The sequence below is a fragment of the Panicum virgatum genome, chromosome 5N (assembly GCF_016808335.1).
Source record: "Panicum virgatum strain AP13 chromosome 5N, P.virgatum_v5, whole genome shotgun sequence".
NCBI lineage: Eukaryota > Viridiplantae > Streptophyta > Magnoliopsida > Poales > Poaceae > Panicum > Panicum virgatum.
In genome coordinates, this window is record NC_053149.1 from 46,877,356 (window position 1) to 46,899,599 (window position 22,244).

The 22,244-nt window shown below is 48.2% G+C and overlaps 2 protein-coding genes across 2 annotated transcripts; both read left to right on the forward strand.

Moving 5' to 3' along the window:
• Positions 1 to 2,948: 2,948 nt before the first annotated feature.
• On the forward strand, positions 2,949 to 7,825 carry LOC120676766 (peroxisome biosynthesis protein PAS1-like). Its single transcript, XM_039958103.1, has 15 exons — positions 2,949 to 3,341; positions 3,579 to 3,700; positions 3,778 to 3,866; positions 3,960 to 4,001; positions 4,391 to 4,484; positions 4,684 to 4,726; positions 4,809 to 4,900; positions 5,197 to 5,255; positions 5,333 to 5,829; positions 5,906 to 5,981; positions 6,080 to 6,648; positions 6,739 to 6,874; positions 6,956 to 7,024; positions 7,233 to 7,430; positions 7,524 to 7,825. The coding sequence occupies exons 1-15, from the start codon at positions 3,100 to 3,102 to the stop codon at positions 7,635 to 7,637; spliced, it is 2,442 nt and encodes an 813-aa protein (XP_039814037.1). The 5' UTR covers positions 2,949 to 3,099; the 3' UTR covers positions 7,638 to 7,825.
• Positions 7,826 to 14,159: 6,334 nt separating this feature from the next.
• Positions 14,160 to 20,329, forward strand: LOC120674864 (TMF-regulated nuclear protein 1-like). Its single transcript, XM_039955967.1, has 2 exons — positions 14,160 to 14,248; positions 19,801 to 20,329. Exons 1-2 carry the CDS (start codon positions 14,160 to 14,162, stop codon positions 20,327 to 20,329), a joined length of 618 nt encoding a protein of 205 aa, XP_039811901.1.
• The last annotated feature ends 1,915 nt before the right edge of the window (positions 20,330 to 22,244 follow it).

Consider the following 22,244-nt stretch of genomic DNA (forward strand, 5'->3'; position numbering starts at 1 on the left):
CTGATATAAAATTGTCGTTGTGAGAATTCTTAATTCATGAGTTGTAGGGAGGGACTTTTATTTCGAAATTCCCTGGAAAATCCAATTTCATTTTTTGATTGATAATAGTATACTAGAGTCTAAGACCCTTAACAATTTCTAATGGATACTCACTACTTTTAACACTTGTCCTTCCAAAGTTTTACCAAAGAAAAAAAAGTAAAGTGTATAGTGTATTGTGGCTAGATTATATTGTTGGTCTCAATGCATACTGACATGTTCATCAAGCAAACCATCCATATTTGCACTATTCACTTCACCGTGCTATTTTAATTTCCATATACTATAATAATGTATCTTCTTTTTTCATCCGTGTATTTGATAGTAGCTCTCCATTAACTTTCCATTCAGCCCGGCAGTGTCACCATCACCACCCCGAAATAATTAAGCACAAAAAGTAGAAAAAAAGCTCTCCATTAACTTTCCATTCAGCCCGGCAGCATCACCATCACCACCCCAAAATTATTAAGCACAAAAAGTAGAAAAAAATGCAAAACTAGGACTTGAACCTGGGTCTGCAAGGCAAAAACCAAGCAACTTAACCACTTGAGCTACAAGGTAGTTCATGTAAATTTTAGGGAGCAGTTTTACTTATATTAATTAGCAAGTTATTTTTTCCGGACCAGATCGGCGGCAATGCAAGATCCAAGGCGTCAAGATTTATGGCGCCGAGGTGGTGCCACATCGCCTCCACATCGATTGCCATACTAAATCGGGTCGCAAAGCTTGCCGCCATGACTTATGGCGCCGAAACGTGTTACGTCAGTGCCGTCGGTCATGGCGCCAACCCACTGGGTCCAAAAACACAATTCATTTCACAAGAGGTCTAAATGTGAAATTATTTTGTAAAAAAATCTTAAAATGTAAAAAGTGTGGTCCATGTAACATATGATCAACATGAGTTTTGGAAGGAGCGATACAGTCACTATCACTGGCGCTTTGTCTCCATTGAGATAGCACGAGACTAAGATATTACATTTTCATTGCTCCATAGACTCCAACATTCCCAAAGAAGGAAGACAACACATGCTTTGAGATGTATGGTTGGAGTGTAAATATTGATAGTAATTGATCATCATAACTTGCATTAATTGCATATTTGGATGTGGATACTACCCTGTTCCCTAATCTTTTTAAAGTTTCCAAAGACGAAACACAACTTCTTCTTGCTATTCAAATTCTAGCCCTCCAGACATATTTCCAAAGAAAGGAGATGTCATGGTGTCTTATATGGAGGGTACAATGGTGGTCCCTAAACTCGTTTGTGATCACTTGTCTCATGTGTTCTCACCTTCAGTGTGTCACTGGCATTTGTACTTGCTCCTATAGGTCCGTTAACTTTTCTGATGACATGCACCATGTTGATATCTGCTTCCGTTAAATTTCTATCAAAACGTCCATCTTGCTTGTTAACTGATATCTACTAGCATGTTGTATGTTGTGTCATTTGGAAAGTTCTGTGATGCTAGGTTGTATTATTTGTGTTTTGTGCCAGCCCATTATATTCAAATAATATGATATATTGGCCTGATTTTGTAATTGATACGGCAACTTATGATGTAGAATTGGTTGAGAACCGTACATAAACGTGCTCATGTTCATCATGTTGGATAACTATTCTTAATTAAATTTTGTTATGGTGTTTGATATAAACTATGTAAACTTTTTATGGCAACACCCATTTTTGTTTGATAATCTCTGTTTAGTAACTTTCTATCCATGCCGTTTGAAATATTGTGTAACATTAGATTATATTGGTCATGACATGTGCCAACACTATGATTTATGAATACCTTAAGTATTGACACAATTAATGATCACATAGAAGCTTTGGGATGTATGGTTGCTACTTGCTAGCGTGCATATAGATAGTAATGGCTAGTCATAACTTGCATTACTTGCATATTTTAATGTGGATATAACATTGTTCCCTAGTATTTTAAAAGATTTAAAAGAGAAAACCCAACAACATATTCTTGTTATTTCAAATTCTAACCCCTTGGAAAAATTTCCGGACAAAGGAGGAGCCATGTGATGTCTGGTATAGTGGGTATGGCAGTGGTCGCACATATAAATCTGTTTATGAGCACACGTCCCATGTGCTCTCTCCTTCACTGTGGTGTTGGCAACCTGGCATTTCAACTTGTTCCTAGGTCCCAGTGACGTGTTTCTGCTACTGTTCATCATGTTTGATAACTGCTCTCCCTTAACGTTCTTTGTCGACATGCATCATGGTGATAACTACTTCCATTAACTTTATATCAAACCGTTCATGATAACCGATATCTACAAGCTTTTTGTTTGTTGTACCATTTGGAATGTTGTGTGATGCCAGACCATATTATTCGTGCTATGTGCCAGCCTAATATATTAAAAGAATATGATTTATTGGTTTGGTTTTGTGATTGATACGGTAACTTATGATATAAAATTGGTTGAGAATAGTATACTAGAGTTTAAGACCCTTAACAATTTCTAATGGATACTCACTACTTTTAACACTTGTCCTTCCAAAGTTTTACCAAAGAAAATAATGTAAAGTGTATAGTGCAGTGTGGCTAGGTAATAGTAGTGTTGGTCTCAATGTATACAGACATGTTCATCAAGCGAACCATCCATGCTTGCGCTATTTATACTTCACCGTGCTATTTTAATTTCCATATACCATAATAATGTGTCTACCTTTTTTATCTGCGTATAACTTTCCATTCAACCCGGCAGCGTCACCATCACCACCCCGAAATTTCACCCTCCTTCCCTGATCCGCGTCGAACACCCCTCCGCCGGGCGCGCCGTCCGGAGTCCCAAGCGAACACAGACTTGCCGTGGACTCTCGTAGACTTGACGGAGCCCGTTCCCCATCGCAGCCCTCGTCTCCGCCTATAAATACCCGCCCCCCGGCGCGCCGCGCCCCCCACCACCAACCCCCTCGCTGTGCTCTATCGCCTCAGGCGCCTGCGAATCCGTCCGTGCCCCCACTCCACTACCAAAGTTGCATGCCCCTGTGCCAGCCGAGAACGCGCGGCGCGTGAGGCGGCGGTGTCCCGGCGTCCGGCGGCGATGGACCACGGTAGCAGCAGCAGCAGCAGCCTGTTCGCGTCGGCGGTGGGCGTCGGCGTGGGCGTGGGCGTGGGAGTCGGCCTCGGCCTGATGACGGCGGGGCTCGGGCCGTCGGCCCCCGGCGGGGGCGGGGCCTCCGGCGGCGGCGCCATGGCCGCGGTGGTGGAGGCGGAGCTCCGGCGGCTGGTCGTCGACGGGCGCGAGACCGGCGTCACCTTCGCCGACTTCCCGTACTACCTCAGGTGCGTGTGGGGTTCTAGTTCTACGGCTCCAGCCCGACGCGGAAACAGGAAGCCGAGTTTCCTCCCTGTTTCGATTGGGAAAAAAAGGACGGGGCGATCTGATTAGTTTATGGTTCTGCCGTGGAATGTCACGGCTGCTTTAGGGATCCGCGTCAATCCGGGGTCAATAGAAATCCAAAGATAAAGTTCGGTGAGCCATGACTGATCAGGCATGCGCTCCTCTCCTCTGTTTTGCAGCGAGGAAACACGGCTGGCGCTCACGACCGCGGCGTTCCCCTACCTGAGTCAGACGGGCCTGCCGAAGCACATCCAAGTCCTCGACAACTCGAGCCGCACCATACTGCTCTGCGGTCAATCAGGTTCGCCTCCGCATCAATGCCTGCTCTTTTGGGTCGGAAAGACCATGTTTTCAGGGCCTGTGGTGTTCTTGCTGCAGAGATATGCATGCTGTCGCTGGCCAAGGCCGTCGCCCACCAGTTCAATGCGCGTCTGCTGGCACTGGATGTCTTCGAGTTCTCGCATCAGGTCAGCTTGAAACTATTTGGGCGATTGTAATCTTGTTGTCCCATTCGCATGATATTTTTCTAATCCATCTGTTGTCGTTGAATGCCATTACAGATCAAGCACAAGTTCGGCGCCCCGAGTGATGCACAGGTTGAGGTTGGTACCTTGTTTCACCTTCTTATTGTAGATCCAACACAGTTAATACCTTCGTTTTGTATGGTACACTTTGTCGATGATCTCGAATACAGTATGCTTGATTGGGAGGATCCGCATTTATTTTTTTTCCCTGTAATTGATTGGTGGGTGTTCGTATCACCACCCTTCGGCTGTAAGATTGTTGGACATTTCCCCCATCAGGAAACAAGTGAGTTGGGTTTGTGCTCACATGAAACCGTGGGGTCCTTGGAAAAGGACAAAAGTAGTCTGTCCATATCTAACACTTGGAAAACGACATTAGCATTTATGCATGCTATTTTTTAATGCTATAGCTATGATATGAAATTCCTGATGATTTATCTAACCGATTCTGTTGATTCTTGATGCAGGTTCCTAAAACATCCATAACCGAGTCGACATTCGGCAGAGTTTATGGTTTTGTTGAATCTTTAAACATATTTCGCAAGAAGGCACAACCAAAAGGTATCAACTTATTAATCACTCTGTTTGATACCGATTGAGTGTATGTTTCTTCTAATTGACCAATATTTATGGTGTGACGTATGCTCCATTTGCCGTTGGCACAGTTTTTCCTACCAACTTTCTTGCTTGTTACTTGAGTCCTTTAACCAAGCATCTTTTTGTGGTGTTCTGATTGTGTCGTCATGAAATGTTATTGCAGGATCATTGGGTCATGAAATGGGCATTCTGGATGTAAATACCAGGTAACATATCTGTGGCGCAATGTAACTTTAGATCATTCATATTCATCCGTGCCTCTTATCATTTTCTGTTCTTCATCGACAGTATTCGCTATAAGACCACAAAGCCAATTGAGGTATACGTATCCTTATTACCTTGTGCAAAGAACCAGGACACAGATTCCGATGAAGATGATGGTGAGTTAAATAACTGTGGTTTATTATGTTTTGTAACTCATTTATGCCACAAAAACATGTATGCAACAAACATTAATCAAATTTATAAAGCATTATTGTCAGCTTCTATCAGTTTGCGACTTGGCAAATTCAAATGGCATGTTTAAATCAATTGATCCAACTAAACTTTCTAAGCATAAGGCTTGTTTACTTTGTTTAGGTATTTGTTGATAAACCATATTTCTTATTTTGCATGAGTTATACTGAAGAGGAATGAACAATGTGAGTGCAGACTTATGGTTCCTCTTCTGATGCAGATATAGTTGTTCCAGCCTTGAGTTTGGATGAGAAAATTATCATGCAATCCCTTTACAAGGTAATTCAGGCTTCAGCTTCACAATTGAATTTGGTGTGCAGTTCTTGTAATATGTAAAATTAAAATGATCTTTGCAGGTTATAGTTTCTGTTTCAGAATGCAGTCCAGTTATTCTCTTTGTAAAGGACGTTAATCATCTCCTTGGTAGTTCACCGCGAGCATATTCTTTGTTCAAGAAAATGTTGAACAAATTATCTGGAAGAGTTTTGGTAATTGCTTCGCACTTCCTTGGTGCTGATGAAGATAGTAGTGATGTTGATGAGGATGTGACCGAACTATTCCCATACATTCTAGAGACTAAGCCTCCCAAAGAAGAGGCTCATCTTCAGACATGGAAAACCCAAATGGATAATGATATTGCAAAAGCTGTGAATGAAGCCTTTGTAGCCCACACTGAAGGAGTTCTGTCAGCATACAATCTGGAATGTGGTGATTTGAGTTCTATCCCTCCTGATGATTATGTAGCATTTGGAAAATACCTAGAGCACATTATTGCTCCAGCAGTCTCTTACCATTTGATGAATAACATGGAGCCTAAATACAAAAATGGAAGGCTCATTCTATCTTCAACAAGGTTAGTTAATTTATCATGATGATCCATGTTTTAGTTCTTTTTACCAACTTAGGCTGACAACATCCTTCTTGAGCAGCTTATCTCATGGATTAAGAATTTTTCAAGAGAGCAACCTTGGCAAAGGTTTAGTGGAAACGAAAGTTGACTCAAAGGTATCCCATATTTCTCATCAAGATTTTTTTCTTTACTCAATTGGTGGAAGCCCATATAAGTGTAGTTACCATTTACATATTTGTCTATTTATTTACAGACCACTAAAGATAATGAATATGAAAAGCGGATTAGGGAATCATCAGTAATACCTGCCAGTGAAACAGGAGTCACATTTGATGACATCGGAGCACTAGTTGATATCAAAGAGTCAATTCAGGAGCTTGTCATGCTCCCACTTCAGCGGCCTGACCTCTTCAATGATGGTCTATTGAAACCATGTAGGGGAATTCTATTGTTTGGACCACCTGGAACTGGTAAAACTATGCTTGCCAAGGCTGTAGCCAATGAAGCTGGTGCTAGCTTCATGAACATCTCAATGTCCACTATTGTATCGAAATGGTATGGCGAGGCTGAGAAGAGCATCCGAGCGTTGTTTAGTCTAGCAGCAAAAATCGCACCAACCGTCATTTTCGTGGACGAGGTGGACAGCATGCTAGCGACACGGGAACGCTCATATGAAAATGAGGTGTCAAGGAGGATCAAGAATGAATTCATGACGCATTGGGATGGGCTCTTGTCCAAACCCAATGAAAGGATTCTTGTGCTTGCCGCAACTAACAGACCCTTTGACCTTGATGATGCAATAATCAGGCGGTTCGAGCATAGGTGCGTTTGAAACATTGTTCTTACACTTTGTCTGGATGAAATTATGCTGCCTCTGGATTAGTACTAATGTTTCATGTTGGTATCAAACAGGATAATGGTTGGCCTGCCAACTCTTGAGAGTAGAGAGCTTATTTTGAAGAAGCTGTTATCGAAAGAGAAGGTTAAAGATATCGACTTCAAGGAACTCGCGAAAATGACTGAAGGGTACAGTGGCAGTGATCTGAAGGTTTGCACGCTAGTTTTGAACGATCAATATTAGCAACTGTTCATGGTCATTCTCCGTTTGTCTAAAGCTGTATTTTTACAGAATCTTTGCGTGACGGCTGCTTATCGCCCTGTCAGAGAGCTACTTCAGAAAGAAAAGGAAATGAAGAAGGTAACAAATCCCTTGTCAAATTTTAAAGAACTGTATCCAGGCTTATTTATATATTAACAAATAAGAGACATGAACTCTGCTCACAACGTAGAAATGTAACCTGTCATAGAAACTGGACAGTACAGATATAAACATAGATGTATACTCGCCGTTTGATCGCACACTCACTTGGCATTACATGCTCTGATGATGATGTTTGTTGCCCCAGGATAAGAAGGAAAAGGAAGAAAAAGACAAGGAGGTAAAAGCTGAGAACCCGAAAAATAAAGGAAGCGGGAAGGAAAAGCCAGAAAGCAGCAAAGCCAAGGAAGCCAAATCAGGGGGAAAAGGTGCGAAGGTTGAAAGCAAAGAGACCGCTGTCCTCAGGCCGTTAACAATGGAGGACCTGAAGCAGGCCAAGGATCAAGTAAGTGGCTCTGACTTGGGAGTATACATGTTCAGCCTACCCATCACCACGGGTACAGATTGCTAAACCATTTGCTCATCTGGCACAACGCAGGTCTCCCCAAGCTTTTCTATGGAAGGTGCTGTCATGAACCAGATGAGGCAGTGGAATGAGCTCTATGGCAAAGGCGGGTCGAGGAAGAAGGAGCCGCTGACATACTTCCTCTAAGTGAAGGATTCAGAATTTACTTATGTATGTAGTAGATGTAAGTTGGATTCTGGTTGTCACCCGGGTGTTGTGCCGCCTTTGGTCTGTTGTGCCGAGACAGTTGTTGTTCAAGTCGACCTGTGCACCTTATAATCCGTCGGAAACTTTGGTTATTTAGTAAGTATGAACATTGTGCGTAATAGTCGTTAGTGGTGTGCTTGGTATGGAGCGTTGTTTTAACTGTGGGCGTTCCCTTGGTCGATGGAGCAATGCTGAATATCTTGGCGAAAGGTGAGCCTGACGCTGTGCATCAGGTGGACATTGCTGCAGGCAGGGATTGGCGGATTGCTCGCGCGTCAGCACATCGCTCACGTCGCGCCACTTGTCAGACTGCACGAGAATATAATCGCTTTTCTCTGTCTCTGAAACACAATACGTCTTGGACTTGGACCACCCATGGGGGCAGGCGGCGTGCCAGGTGCCGATGGTGATGGAATTCTTTGCTCCATGTGAAGGTGCCCGTTGCCGTGGCGAGGGTGGCGACGATGGCCGCCAATGTCACGTTCTGTACACGCCCATGTCCTATGCTGCGACGCTGACGCAGACAACCATTGCACACATGGGTGCATGTCAGGTGGAGTTCGGCGAGCACACTGGCAGTGCCCGCGGGGCCGGCGACGTCGTCGCCGGTGTGGATGTGGATCACGGTGCCGGTGATCGTGATCCCCCGGACGAGCCCTGGCAGCAACAAACTGTTGCACAGTTGCTCCGTCGGGGCAGCCGCCGCGCCCGACCGCCCGCCGGGCAGACTTGCATTCCCACACAGGCACACACACACGACTGGCCGCGCCCGTCGATGGTGCCGCTCGACACGGTGGCTCTGTGACAGAGGCCAAAGTCCCCTGTCCGGCACCTTGGTCCGGCAAGCAGCGGAACAGGCCGAGGCGAATGCGGCGGACGAGTGCGTCCGGCCGTCAGATTTTGCTCGGAGTCCACAGCGTTGTACTACGATTCTCCGCCCAACTTTGCATGGCAACGTGTACCGAATAAAAAGAGCACTGTGACCAAAGGAGGGAAGCCTACAGGTAGCAAGCCACGGATCTCACGCTTTCAAGTTCCTGGTGAAGTGGTACTCAGAATTGGCATCGTTGCTTGCCATGTGCTATGAATAGCATGTGAGGAGAGGAGGCAGCTTGAGCGCCTGGCCGCGGCCGTCGATTGTGCCGCCGTCGACCTGATGTAACAAAATCCAGTCTTCCACATTGGTGTAACAAGGACCTGATCCCAGTTTCAGCTCTAATTATACAGAGTCAATTGTCAACGTAATACCAGCTTAGATAGTGTCAGAAAATGGTCTATTCCTGAGACACATGAGGACAGCAACGCCCGGCCTCATCAGACACTCCCCTCGTGTCCCGTGAGGGGAGGCTGTTATAACACTAACCTTCCATCGTCCTGAAACTTGAATCCTTTGTCGCACATTTTCGTATGTTTGCTCTCCTTCGCTGCAAGATGGTCGAACCCTAAGGATTCGAACTTCTCAGCTGATGAATGTCAACGCTAGGGAACTAGCTAGCATTCGCAATTTAATTTATAGAACACCCTGCAAATGGGTTGAAAACCAAACTATACCCACATCAATCCATTCTCATTAAGGAAATTAATATTATCCACACCACTCCAAACCACCACCACAAATCAATCCAACATAAATATTTCAGCTCATGATGTAATAAACCATTAGCCAAACTATAGTTACAACCCAATAAAAACCAATTTCCCAAAAAATAAATTATATTATAGATTTTGTCACACTGTTTTGCACAGAGTAGCTGTCAGTTATAGTGAGACATCTCCAACAAATTTCAGTCAATTTTGATAAAATTTTATAGTGTGAACGCGATGTTTTATTTCTAGGGTCCGGCTATTGACGTGGGACCCACGTATAATTCTAGCTACACTGCTTTGCACAAAGTACCTGCTAGTCATATCGAGTCATCTCCAACAAATTTTAGTCAATTTCGATAAAATTTTATAGTGTGAACGCGAGATTTTATTTATAGGGTCCGGCTCTTGACGTGGGACCCACGTGTAATTCTAGCCACGCTGCTTTGTACAGAGTAGTTGTTAGTCATACCGAGCCATCTTCAACAAATTTCCGTCAATTTTGATAAAATTATATATTGTGAACACGAGATTTTATTTTTAGGGTCCGGCTCTTGACATGGGACCCTCATGTAATTCAGGTCACGCTGCTTTGCACAAAGTAGCTCCTAGTCATACTGAGTCATCTCCAATAATTTTCAGTCAAGTCCGATAAAATTTTATAGTGTGAACGCGAGGTTTTGTTTCTAGGGTCCGGCTCTTGATATGGGACCCACGTATAATTCTAACCACACTGCTTTGCACAAAGTAGCTGCTGGTCATACTGAGCCATCTCCAACAAATTTCAGTAAATTTCGATAAAATTTTATAACGTGAACGCGAGGTTTTATTTTTGAGGTCCGGCTGTTATGGGACCGACATTTATGTATAATCATACTGTTTTGCATAAAGAATCAATTTCAGCCCACCTCAATCCACTCCAATCCATATTTACATAGAACCCACTCCACTCCACTCCACTCCATTAGATAATATAACCCTTTTGAATCCACCCAAACACAATCCATATCAAAACCCAATCCATTAAACTCATTTCAATCCAAACCATTAGGCTGTCCGCACTCGTCATACTCTAAATTCATCCTCTAAAAGGAATATTTTTGTCTGTTCATCAAAATTCTCTCCTTCATATCCAGTTTCCCTACACCCATTCATCTTCTATATTCATCCTTTGCCTCCCATTTTATTTTTTACTCCCCGTCGCCCTCCCTCCCTCCCTCCCTGCGGTCCTCTGCTCCTCTGGCTCTCTCTCCGGTGAGATCCACGGCCCCCGGCGGCAAACGGCAAGCGGCGGCCTCCATCCCTACCTCCTCCCGCCTCTCTGGCGGAGAGCCGCGTCACTCCAACGCCTGCGCCTCCTCTGGGCGGATCCGCTCGCGCTCCGCATGCTGGGCGCGGCCGAGCTCCGGCCGGCCAGACCCAACGGAGGCAGAGGCCCGCGGCTCACCCGCCGCCGCGTTCATGGCGGCGGCGCCCGCACCAGAGCAGCGGCGAGCTCGTCCGCGGTCGCGCGCTCACGCCGCGAGCCCCTCTCCACCACCCACGCCCTTCTCGACTCACGCCGGGACGGCTGTGGGCTCCGCGGCGGCTCGACCTCCCTCCCTCCGCCGCCTCACATCCATGGCGTCGAGTCCCCTTCGCGCTCCGCCCCAGCACGCCGCAGCCCCCGCGTCGAGGAGGCAGCGCACGAGCTCGACCGGATCTGCTCACCTGTGAGCTCGGCCTGCTCACCTGTGAGCTCGGCTGGCCTCGAGCTCGCCGGCCTTGAGCGGATCTGTGGCGCGGAGGCCCACCGTCTAGGCGGCGGCGGGCCGGCGCGCGGTGGGGCAGCAGCGGCAGGCTGGAGCCTCGGCGGCACGCGGCGGGGCAGTGCGACCTCGCGAGTCGCGGCGGCGTAGGGCCATGGCGGAGGCTGGCCGGCGTGGGGCACCAGCGGCAGTGCGGGGCTGCGGGGCTAGTGTGGTGGCGGCGCGAAACAGATCCCCAGCGAGCCTCGGCGCGAAACAGATCCCCAGCGAGCCTCGGCGCGAGTGGTGCGGCGGCGGTGTCAGAGATCTCGCGCGTCCTCGGCGCGGTGGTGCGGCGGCGGCGGCGGAGATTTCGCGGCGGTGGCACCTCAGAGGCAAGCGCGGGAAGGAGGAGACGACAACCCTGTTGTGGCGGCGCGGCGCCTCCCGCTATCGATCCGACGGTCGGAGCTCTCCCACGCTGCCCGTCCTCCCCTCTGCCTCCCTCCCTCCCTCTCTCTCTCTCTCCCTCTCGGCGCGAGGCGGTTGGGCGACGTGGGCCCGGCGCCACGGTGGCGGCGTAGCGGAGGCCGCTACCTCCCCAAGATTTGGCGTGGGCGAGCCCATCCGTTACAGTAGCAGACGGCATAGCGGACGCCGCTGCGGGGAGTTTTGCGCTAAATTCATCCTTCAGGATGGGGTACCAGACCGTTTACAGGTCCCAGTGCAGCCAGCTTTAGTAGGGTGATTTATAGAGCAGAGAGCTCTGAGCTCGTTGATTGTGCGATGACCACCGAGGATGGTCACGTGCAATGCAAGGGCTCCCAAGATTAGGGCCATGTTTAGTTTCCAAAAATTTTCAAGATTCTCCATCACATCAAATTTTTAGACACATGCATAAAGCATTAAATATAATTTAAAAAAAGAACTAATTGCACAGTTTAGCTATAAATGATTAGATGAATCTTTTGAGTCTAATTAATCCATAATTGGACACTAATTACTAAATAAAAACGAAAGTGCAACAGTAGCCGAACCCAAAAATTTTCGCCAACTAAACACACCCTAGGTCGCGACCGAGAGCGGCGCGTCACGGGGCTAGCTGGGTGTTTGGAGCATGCAAATGCAGCTCGGTGACGGTGACGCAACCACCAGGCGCAGTCGGCGACGGCAAGTTCGTCAGCAGATTGCTTAGGGCATGTACAACCCACAGACGGCAGCCGTCTATAAGTCTCTAGAAAACAGCATACAGACGACAGTGCAGACGACTTATACAGTGGGCTGTCTATTAGCGCGTCTATTAGGTAATTAATGTATACATTGGCACATGAAACATAATGGATCAATCACGCAATAGATTATTGTGTACTATTTTGTTGCCTAAAAAACAGAGGACTGAATATTGTGTATTCACGTTGAATCAAACGTGATGGATGAATCAAATAAAATGAATTGCACCGTGCATATGAGATAGAAAAGCACCAACGTCACTCTAGAAATAAACAGATCCCTGCAACGTCACTCTATGAAACGTCACTCTAGACTTTCCAATTCAATCATCGGACCACAAGATCAGTATGAATTTCGACTGAAATACAATCATCTGACCCTGTGAAATTAAGACCAGAGGATCAGGATGAATTCAACAAGAACAGCCATGGTTGATAATACTGAATTGCACCATTCATGCTTTAACTTATCAATGGAAAATAAGATTTCATAGTAGTAGTAGCTCTCCAAGAATCCATCAGCAGCAGAAGTCTAAACCTCTGATTAGCAGATATCCTTGTGTACTCAACCTGCAGGGCATTGGCTCGAGCAAATCACTGCATCTCAAGATCTTGTTGCAAAAAAGGCCAGTGATTTGGAACAAAACATCAACGGTGCACACAAAATTTGGCATTGCATCTCTACAACCTGAAGAATAGCACTAGAACAAATAGGTAAGCAATCAGGAGCGTGCGAGCCTACTGAAGGAGAGCTCAGATTCAGAGTTGAGGACAATGAAACACTCAAACAAAGCAGATTATTTATGAAGCTATATTTATCGAATTTAAGTATGTAGGATCTTGATTGGGAACTATTTCTGAAGCCTAGAAGCAAAAAAATTACAGCGCCAGATCCATTCTGAAGCCTAGAAGCAAAGCTGCAAATCATTGCGGCGAACAAGGGGTGGGATCAGGACGCCTCACCCTTGGCGCGCCTCCGTGGCCTGCATTGCGCAAGAATCCTAGCTTTGGATTCGCAACGGACGACGAGGAGAGAAGAAAGGTCGTGCGGATGGTGGCGCAACATCGAAGAGGCGCGGCCGCCGGAGCCGCGGCAGCCATCGCCTCCGCGGTATGCGCCCGCCGGAGCCGTAGCGCCCTCGGCACACGCTTTGCCGGAGCCGGTGGCGCAACATCTGAGAGGTAAGCAGGGGATGAAAGATGGCAGAGACAGATAGAATGACGCGCGTGGGAAAATCACGGTGGGAGCATAGGATCGACGCTGTCGTCGCCTTCTCGCATCGATATTGTACAACGCGTCGCAAGCCGTCTGCATTCGCTCGGGGAACGGGCCGAAGCCGTCGTCTGGGGAGACGACGGCAAGGGAGCATTGCGGGAAAAACCGGAGTTAATGAGCCTCGCTAATCGCAATTAACCGGATAAAGACGACGCATTGATTGGCGTTGTACATGCCCTTAAGCGGTGGATCGGAGCCCCATGCCCCCATCACGCAACATTTAACTTTGAGCTTGACCAGTGTTTTTTTTTGCGGGTTGAGATTGACCAGTTGAACGGGGGCGGATACGAAGCCAAGTTCTTGAAGAGGTAGCGATGCGGCACGGGACGGGACTACATGAGGCACCGTGCTGCAAGTCCGCAGCCGCCTGGCCTTGTGTCGTGTCGATGGGCGGCGGAGACAGCAAGCACGAAACAAGGGGGTGAGAGGTCTGACGAGAGCTTGGCACCCATGTCCGGAAGTGCTCATGTCGCGTGGTACACTGTTCAACAAAGGCAACAACCATGTGGATCATGTTATTGGAATCGTTCTTCAGGAGTGGTCGACGCCTAAGCATTGGTAACGACCATGGCTGCTCATCGGGTCATGGTTTCATGGACAGTGGCAAATCTTGGGGGCGCTGGGGCTGCAGCCCCCCAATTGGCTGATGTCTCCATTGGAACAGAGGAAGCTAGAGGAAGAGGAGGAGGTGAAGGGAGATGATGAAGAAGAACAGAGAAAGGAGGCCTTACCGTGGTGAGTTGGGTCCGCCCCTGCTCCTGGAGAAGCAACATAACGCTGTCCTCAAGTCTTAATCATCTCTAATTCGGGTTCTAGTACCCGAAATTAGTACGGGTAATTCGGATATTGGGCCACGATACCCGAAATACACGAACAACCCGAAAAATGGCTCATCCAGGTCTATTTATACATTGTTGGCCTAGCCCACCAGGCCACAAGTGACCAGACCACCACCAGACTCCCTCCTAACCCTAGCGCGCCCCACCCACCAGACCGACCCCCCCCCCCCACCCCCTACAGCGGCGCACCCAACCCTAGCGCTCCGCCGCCCCAACCCCAGCGCGGCTCCCATCCTCGTCTCGAGGCGGAGGTGGCCGAAGTGCCCACCGCGCCACCGCCCAGGGGCCCGCCGGCCGCCGCCGCGGCGCCCTCCGCCCAGGCATCCCCCGGCCGCCGCCGCGGCGCCCGCCGCCACCTCTTGCGCAGGTGAGCAGCCGTGTAGGCCATCTCCCTCCGAGGCCCCTTCTCTCCGTGCTCTTTGCCTCTCTCCCCTGCTTCTGCAGTGTTGGAATTTCGGGTTGATCGGGTAAACCCGAACCCGAAATGTCGGGTACCCGAATTTTCGGGTTTTGATTTTTCAAAGAATTTCGGGTTGTGTTTTTCAGAACTCGAAATTTTGAAAACCCGATCCGAAATTTTCGGGTAACCCGAATGCCCAGCCCTAATCAGCAGCGGCCAACGGGAACGGGTCCTGGTTGTGCGCAACAGACAAGGAACAGGAGCTGCGCGCTCCGTCTGACCGTAACAAGGCAGCGTGGTCGCCAATTCAGCTAGAGAAAGAGAAAACAAGCATTGGAGTTGCTTCCCAACAAATCTGCGGGGTCCAAGGTTCGTTAGTTTAACGGTTAGGATGAAGAAAGCATGTCCCCGTCTTCTCTGGCCTCGGATCCTGCCTTCGTTTGCACCTGGTACGAGTAGGTAATAGTCGCCGTCTTGGTCCCTAATCACCGGTACGGTTGAGCTGTAGCCTATGGGCAGTTAGTTTCAGGGACAAAGCCAGAGCGGGAGGGCAGGAACTGACGAACTGTTCGTCTGTTCCGACTGTGCCAACACTAAATAGGCCGTGTTTAGTTCGTGAGGCCTGTAAAGGCAAAAAAATTTTGAGTCGGAATCTTCCCAACTTGAAGTAGTAAATGAAGTCTATTTATAAAACTTTTTACATGGATGAGTTGTAAATCGCGAGACGAATCTAATGATGCTAATTAATCCATGATTAATCAATAATTAGCAGTTGGTTACTGTAGCATCACTGTTGCAAATCATGGATTAAGTAGTCTCATTAGATTCGTCTCGCGATTTACAACCCAACCATGCAAAAAATTTTATAAATAGACTTCATTTAGTACTTCAAATTAACAAGATTCTTTTTCACTTTAATGTGTTTACGGCTTTTTTGCGTTTACGGGTGGGTGACCCATACTCAAATCTCGTAGGCATGCAGTGGTAGCTGTAGCTCCTTGTACTGCCGGTAAAATGAAAAGGAAACTTCTCCTTTGGAAAATCGCACAGTAAGCCTTATTTAGTTGCACCCAAAATTCCAAAACTTTATAAGATTTCTCATCACATCAAATCTTTGAACGCATGCATGAAATATTAAATGTAGCTAAACTAGATAACTAATTACACAATTTGACTATAATTTGCGAGACGAATCTTTTGATCCTACTTAACCTATGGTGGGATAATAATTACCAAATACAAACGAAAATGATACAGTACTTTACACCCTTTTCGCATCTAGCCCTTGTTTAGTTGCAAAAACTTTTGGAAGTTTGACACTGTAGCACTTTCGTTTGTATTTAGTAATTATTATCCGATCATGGGTTAACTAGGCTTAAAAGATTCGTCTCGCAAATTACAGACAAACTATATAATTAGTTATTTTGTTTAGCTATATTTAATACTTCATGCATGCGTTCAAAGATTCGATGTGATGGGAAATCTGGTAAAGTTTTGAAATTTTGGATGTAACTAAACAAGATTCGATGTAATGGAGAATCTTGTAAAGTTTTGGAATTTTGGATGCAACTAACCCCTTATTTAGTTGCAAAGTTCAAAATTCCAAAAAAAATTCCGACACCTGCATGGAGACCTAAATCTAGACGAAATAAAAAACACATTGCACAGTTTGACTGTAAATCGCGAGACAAATCTAATGAACCTAATTAGGCCGTAATTAGACGCTAAAATGCTACAGTAAATAACCTCTAATAACGGATTAATTAGCCTCATTAGATTCGTCTCGCGATTTACAGACGAGTTCTATAATTTATTTTGTAATTAGTCTATATTTAGTACTTTAAATATAGAAAGATGACTTTTCAAAAATTTTACAACCTCCAACTAAACAAGGCCTAAAGAAAGGCCTGAAACGTATGATCCCAACGGCACGGCATGCGTCTCATCGCCGTCCAGATGCTGCAGTGGTATTGAATTGCTCTGCCTGCGTCCTTCCTTCCCCGGAAACGATCCGTCAGAGGATCATGTTCCATGTTCCAGGTACACCCACAGTGCCCCCCGCCTGGCGGCTTTTAAGGGCGCGTTTAGTTCCCCCGCCAAAATTTTTTGGAGGTCAAATCAGCACTTTGACCGGATGTCGGGAGGATTTTTCGGACACTAATTAAAAAACTAATTTCAGAATTCACTTGGAAACCACGAGACGAATCTTTTGAGGCCTTTGACCGCGTCATTAGCACATGTGGGTTACTGTAGCACTTATGGCTAATCATGCACTAATTAGGCTTAAAAGATTCGTCTCGTCATGTACATCCAAACTGTGTAATTAGTTTTGTTATTTAATTACATTTAGTGCTTCATACATGTGTTTAAAGGAGAGGTGAAATTTTTTGGGAACTAAACGCGCCCTAAAGTTTAAAGAACAAAGTTCCAAGCTGCGTTCAAAATTTTGGCCCCTGCTTTGTCACCGAATATTTACAGGCAGAAGAAGAAGAAGAAGTCAAGAAGGTCGAAACCAAACGAAAAGAACCTCTGCAGAACGAGCGCGACATCAGATAAGACAAGTTTTTGAGAGACATTTTTTTGCAAGCACGTGCGATGAGCTGTGAGCAAAACCACTTTGTTTCTCAAGTATGGTGGTAACAAAAGTCGCGATCTTTCTCACCGGTCTCCCCACAAGGACAAGGTTAGGGATGGCAATGGGTATCCGAAATCCCAAACCCGATGGATTTTTGTTCCATTAGGGTACGGATTTGGGTCAACTTCTAGACCCGTGGGTTTATTAATGAGCACAAAGTCCTACCCGCTGGGTTTATGGACACGCGTTTGTTCCTACAATACCCGAACCCGTGAACCCATGGGTTTTTTAAACCCGATCCAATATAGAGCAATTGTCATTTTATTTGTGAGTTTACAACAAATTTAACATCTCTTTTCTTTAATTCTTATTTTAGTGAACCCTTAAGTAGTAGGTATGGGTGTTTTCGCTTTGCAGTTGTCGTGTTTGTTAACACCATACAAAGTCACAAATCCATCACGCGTATGCGCATGTACATATGATCATTTCAATATAGAGCTTGTTATTTATATTTATATTTTTTTTTGTAATTTATAGTGAACATAAATTTCTTACTCATAATACGCTACAAATGATGTTTACTATGTTAAATTTATTAATCTTGAGAAAAAATTATATAGTAAAGTATAGATCCACGAGTAATCCATGGATATCCGTTAATCTGATGTTGGGTTTGGATTTGGGATGGCAAAATCAGATGAATTTAAACTCGTTGCCACCCCTAGACAGTGTTTGCCGTTCGTTCCACTCTACCGGTCTACCCCTACATCTGGACAAGAAAGCGAGCGCTAGGTCTGAAGGTCTCGCAGAGGGGTCGGTCCAGGCCATGGCCGCCCGACCTGACGGCTGACGCGACGCAGGGCGCCAAAACCAGGCGCCCCAAAGTCAGCAACCATGATCCATCACGTCACATCTTTCTCGCACAAAAACAAAGAACGCATCTCGATCTCACCTACCACTCACGCACAGTACTCTTAACACTGAAAGCAGCTGCTTTCTAAACGCTGTTAAAACATCCAGTTTTTTTTTATGGAGACTGTTAAAACATCTGCTAACAGAACAACCCGCTCTGCACAGGTGCACAGGCTGACAGAGTCCATCCCGGGCCTGGATGACAGGCGTGACCCGGCCCGGTCAATCCAAATAATTGCATTTTTTTGACCGGCGACCACTGTAGATGGGTTGGACCGGGCGAGGAGGCTGGACCTGGGCCCTGGCCGTGAACGAGGGAGAGATTGGAGGGCAGGCTACAGGTGAAGGTGAGCGAGAAAGCGTTTATTCCCAAATTTGTTTGCACAGTACTTGTCAAATCAAATTTTCGAACATATGCATGGAATATTAAATATAGTTGGAAAAAAATTAATTACACAATTTAACTAATTCATATGAGATGAATCTAATAATACTAATTAATATATGATTGAATATTATTTGTCAAATAATAACAAAACATGCTACAATATCAAATCCAAACTTTTTCACCAACTAAATGACCCTTTGCACTCATCGAGTGCCCTGGGGCCTGGGCTGCGCTTTTCCTCTGCGGCCACCTGCACACGGCTGCGCTGCAGCTGCAACAGCAGCAGCAGCATTGCTCCAGGCCCTGTTTGATTTGCCATAGCACAAATAGCACAAAAACTTTGACCAATAATTAGGGGTGCTAAATAAAGGTAATTTACAAAACTAACTCCACAGCGCTGTACTACTTCGCGAGAAGAACCTAATGAGGTCTTTGACCGCACGATTAGAGGATAGTTACTGTAGCATCACTGTAGCCAATCATCGATTAATTACTATCATTAGATTCGTCGTGAAAAGTTATACCCATCCGTGAAAAGGTTTTGCAAATAAATTTCGTTTAGTACTCCATGCATCGAAGATTCTTTTCTCGGGAAATGTGTGCTAGTAGTACTACATGTAAACCAAACAGGGCCCCAGTCGCCCGTCAGTTCCCATCGCCGGCGACCCTCTCGCTCGCTCGATGATGGCCGATGTGACCCTCCACTTTGCAAATTTATGGCCGTTTCACAGACTTCCATGCAGCTTCTGCTTGATCCGGCCTTGCGTTTTTGGCCCCCGTCCGGTTGGACTGCTGGACGAACGCTCGTGTCTTTTCCATTCCCCGCATTGTTCCGGGGCCCCAGGCCAGGGTGTTCGCCAGTGCTCGCGTGAACGGAGCAATGTGCTCGCTCACTCCCGTGGATGGTGCCATGGTGGAGCTGTGGTGCCATCTGGATCGCGAGTGGACCATAGGTAAGCGGTAGCCAAGGAATTAATTCCTTGAATGTCATTAAAATTTAAACTAATTTCTTAAATGTTATCAAAATTTAGGTCATTCCTTCATTGCCACTAAAATTTTACTCCAATCCTCTCAATGTCATTCCCGTTAGATTTCAAGCACAAACCGTCAAAACACTGTATACAATCGTTAAAGTACAATCTATACAATTTTTTTTTCCAATTCTACCCCCAGGAACTCTATCCCTAACTTCCAACCCAACCCACCTCCTAGGCCCGCCCGTGGCCCACCCCATCCCCACACCCTGCCGCCGCGCCCCTCCCCCCCGCGCGGGACGGCGTCGCGCCGCCAGGAGGGCGCCGCACGAGGGCGGACCGAGCTCCCCTCGCGGGACGGCGTCGCGCCGCCAGGAGGGCAAGACAAGGAGGCAGTAGAGGGAGCATGGAGGGGCGGAGGCCGCGAGGAAGCCGGAGGAGGGAGGAGATCCGGCGCGGCGAGGACAGCTGGTGCGGTGAGGGGGCACGGCGAGAAGGGCGAGGAGGCCATGGCCTGCCGCCGTCTGCCCGTGGCGGCGTGCTGCTCGCCGGCCCGCGCGGGCCGTCGCCTCCCGGCGCGCCTCCGCCTCGCCATGCCCGCCGCCGCGCGCCTCCGTCTCTCCATGGTCGCCGCGCACCTCCGTCTCGCCATGGTCGCTAGATCTGGATGCGCAAGTCGGAGGGCGCCACGAGCCTACCTGGGCAGGAGGAAGAGGGCCGGTTCCTAGGGGCGTGGCTGGAGCCTGCCTGGCCGGAGCTCCGCCGCCGGGATGGCTGGGGATGTGGCGCGCCGCCGGGGATGGCCGGGGCGGCGGGGCGGGAGAGAGCATAGAGCAGAGGAGGAAAGAGCCAGTGGAGAAGATGAGGAGAGGACAACGCTGGGGAAAGGAAAAAGAAAATATTTCATCCATGTCTGACAGGGGTAGTAATGTCTTTTTCCTCTCATTTAACTGCCATTCTAGCAGCGAACTCACGGAATGGCATTGAGTGGATTGGATTAAAATTTCAGTGGCAATGAAAAGGATAACCTAAATTTTGATGGCATTCAAGAGATTGGCTTAAATTTTGATGTCATTAAAAGAATTAACTCGAGGACCTTTTCCAAACTGAAAGGTCCGGGAATGCATCCTTCGTCAGCAGAACGATCGAGGGCTTCAGTTCGGAGAGCTCAAATCAAATGTGTGACGGAGTGGTTAGCTTGACAGATTCACGGTGGGAATTTTCAAGATTTTTTTCCTCGCTTTGCGTGGCTCGATGGTAAGGAAGTTGTTGGCTGTCACTGCCCGCAACAGCTCACAGTTCCACAAGGAAAAGCCAGGGAGAGAATTTAGCGGCGCTGTCAAAGCGGTAAGCAGTAGACTTGTTCAGGATCTCGATCGATCGGGTTGGTTTGTAGCCGTCTGTTTGGACGGATGGACTCCATCCATCCGGGTCGGGTCGAACCCCTTTTTGTGTTGCTTGGATGGAGGGTGGGAGGGTTGGAGTGGTCCCGTGAGTGGAATATTCCACGTAGATGCGGGTTCACCCCGTCCCTCTAAAATTGGCGGATGGAGCGAACCCAGTTTTTTTTCCGTTGCGAGCACCGTGTCCTTCGTTTTCTCCACGCGGGCCGACAGCAGACGTTGGCTTCAGCGCGCCGACCTCCGGCCCGGTGGCCGACCTCCGCCCCCGCGAGCTCGAGGCGAGCGTGGCTGAGGGAGGGCGCGGCCACCGCGCGAGCACACCACACGGACGGACGGGCGCGGCGCGCACGCAGGGACAGGGGCGCTTGTGCGGGAAGCAGGTAGGGAGGCAGCCAGCGCTAGCGGAGAGCGGCCGCGGCTGCAGAGGGGGTTCGCCATGGCGGCGGGCGCCACCGCCGCGAAGCTGCACCTCTCGTCAGCCGCCGCAGCCGGGCGCTGCCCCTCGCTGCTCCACCTCGCAGCCGTCGCGGTCCTCTGCTCCCTGTCCTACCTCCTCGGCATCTGGCACCACGGCGGCTTCTCCACGGCCCCCACCGCCGGCGCCGGCGCCGCCGTCTCCATCGCCACCGCCGTCTCCTGCGCCTCCCCGACCCCGACCGTCTCCGCGGGCTCCTCCTCCCCCTCCTCCGCGGGGCCGCTCGACTTCGCCGCGCACCACACTGGGGACGGGATGGAGGCGGAGGCCGCGCCGCGCCAGCGCGCCTACGAGGCCTGCCCCGCCAAGTACTCCGAGTACACGCCCTGCGAGGATGTGGACCGCTCCCTCCGCTTCTCGCGCGACCGCCTCGTCTACCGGGAGCGCCACTGCCCGTCCTCCGACTCCGAGCACCTCCGCTGCCTCGGGCCGGCGCCCAGGGGCTACCGCAACCCGTTCCCGTGGCCCGCCAGCCGCGACGTCGCCTGGTTCGCCAACGTCCCGCACAAGGAGCTCACTGTCGAGAAGGCGGTGCAGAACTGGATCCGCGTAGAAGAAGAGAGGGGCACAAATGAAGTAGAAGCTCTTCTTTGGGTCCTGATGTAAAAACGCCAGAGAGAAATGTTTGCTGATATAGGTTTCGTTGATTTTTGAAAAGTTCAGCGGTCCTGATGCAAAAACGTTAGAGAAAACGGTGTTAACGTGTCATCCAACCCGTATTCCCAATTCCTTCAACCAAACATGAAATGGGTTCACTCCGTCCCC

Excerpts from the sequence above, each read along its gene's own strand:
- LOC120676766 (XM_039958103.1), top strand. The coding sequence starts at position 3,100 with ATGGACCACGGTAGCAGCAGCAGCAGCAGCCTGTTCGCGTCGGCGGTG. Across the intron at positions 3,867-3,959 it reads TCTTCGAGTTCTCGCATCAG|ATCAAGCACAAGTTCGGCGC; the intron begins GTCAGCTTGAAA and ends ATGCCATTACAG. Across the intron at positions 4,901-5,196 it reads AGATTCCGATGAAGATGATG|ATATAGTTGTTCCAGCCTTG; the intron begins GTGAGTTAAATA and ends CTTCTGATGCAG.
- LOC120674864 (XM_039955967.1), top strand. The coding sequence starts at position 14,160 with ATGTCTCCATTGGAACAGAGGAAGCTAGAGGAAGAGGAGGAGGTGAAG. Across the intron at positions 14,249-19,800 it reads AGAAAGGAGGCCTTACCGTG|GAACTCTATCCCTAACTTCC; the intron begins GTGAGTTGGGTC and ends TTCTACCCCCAG.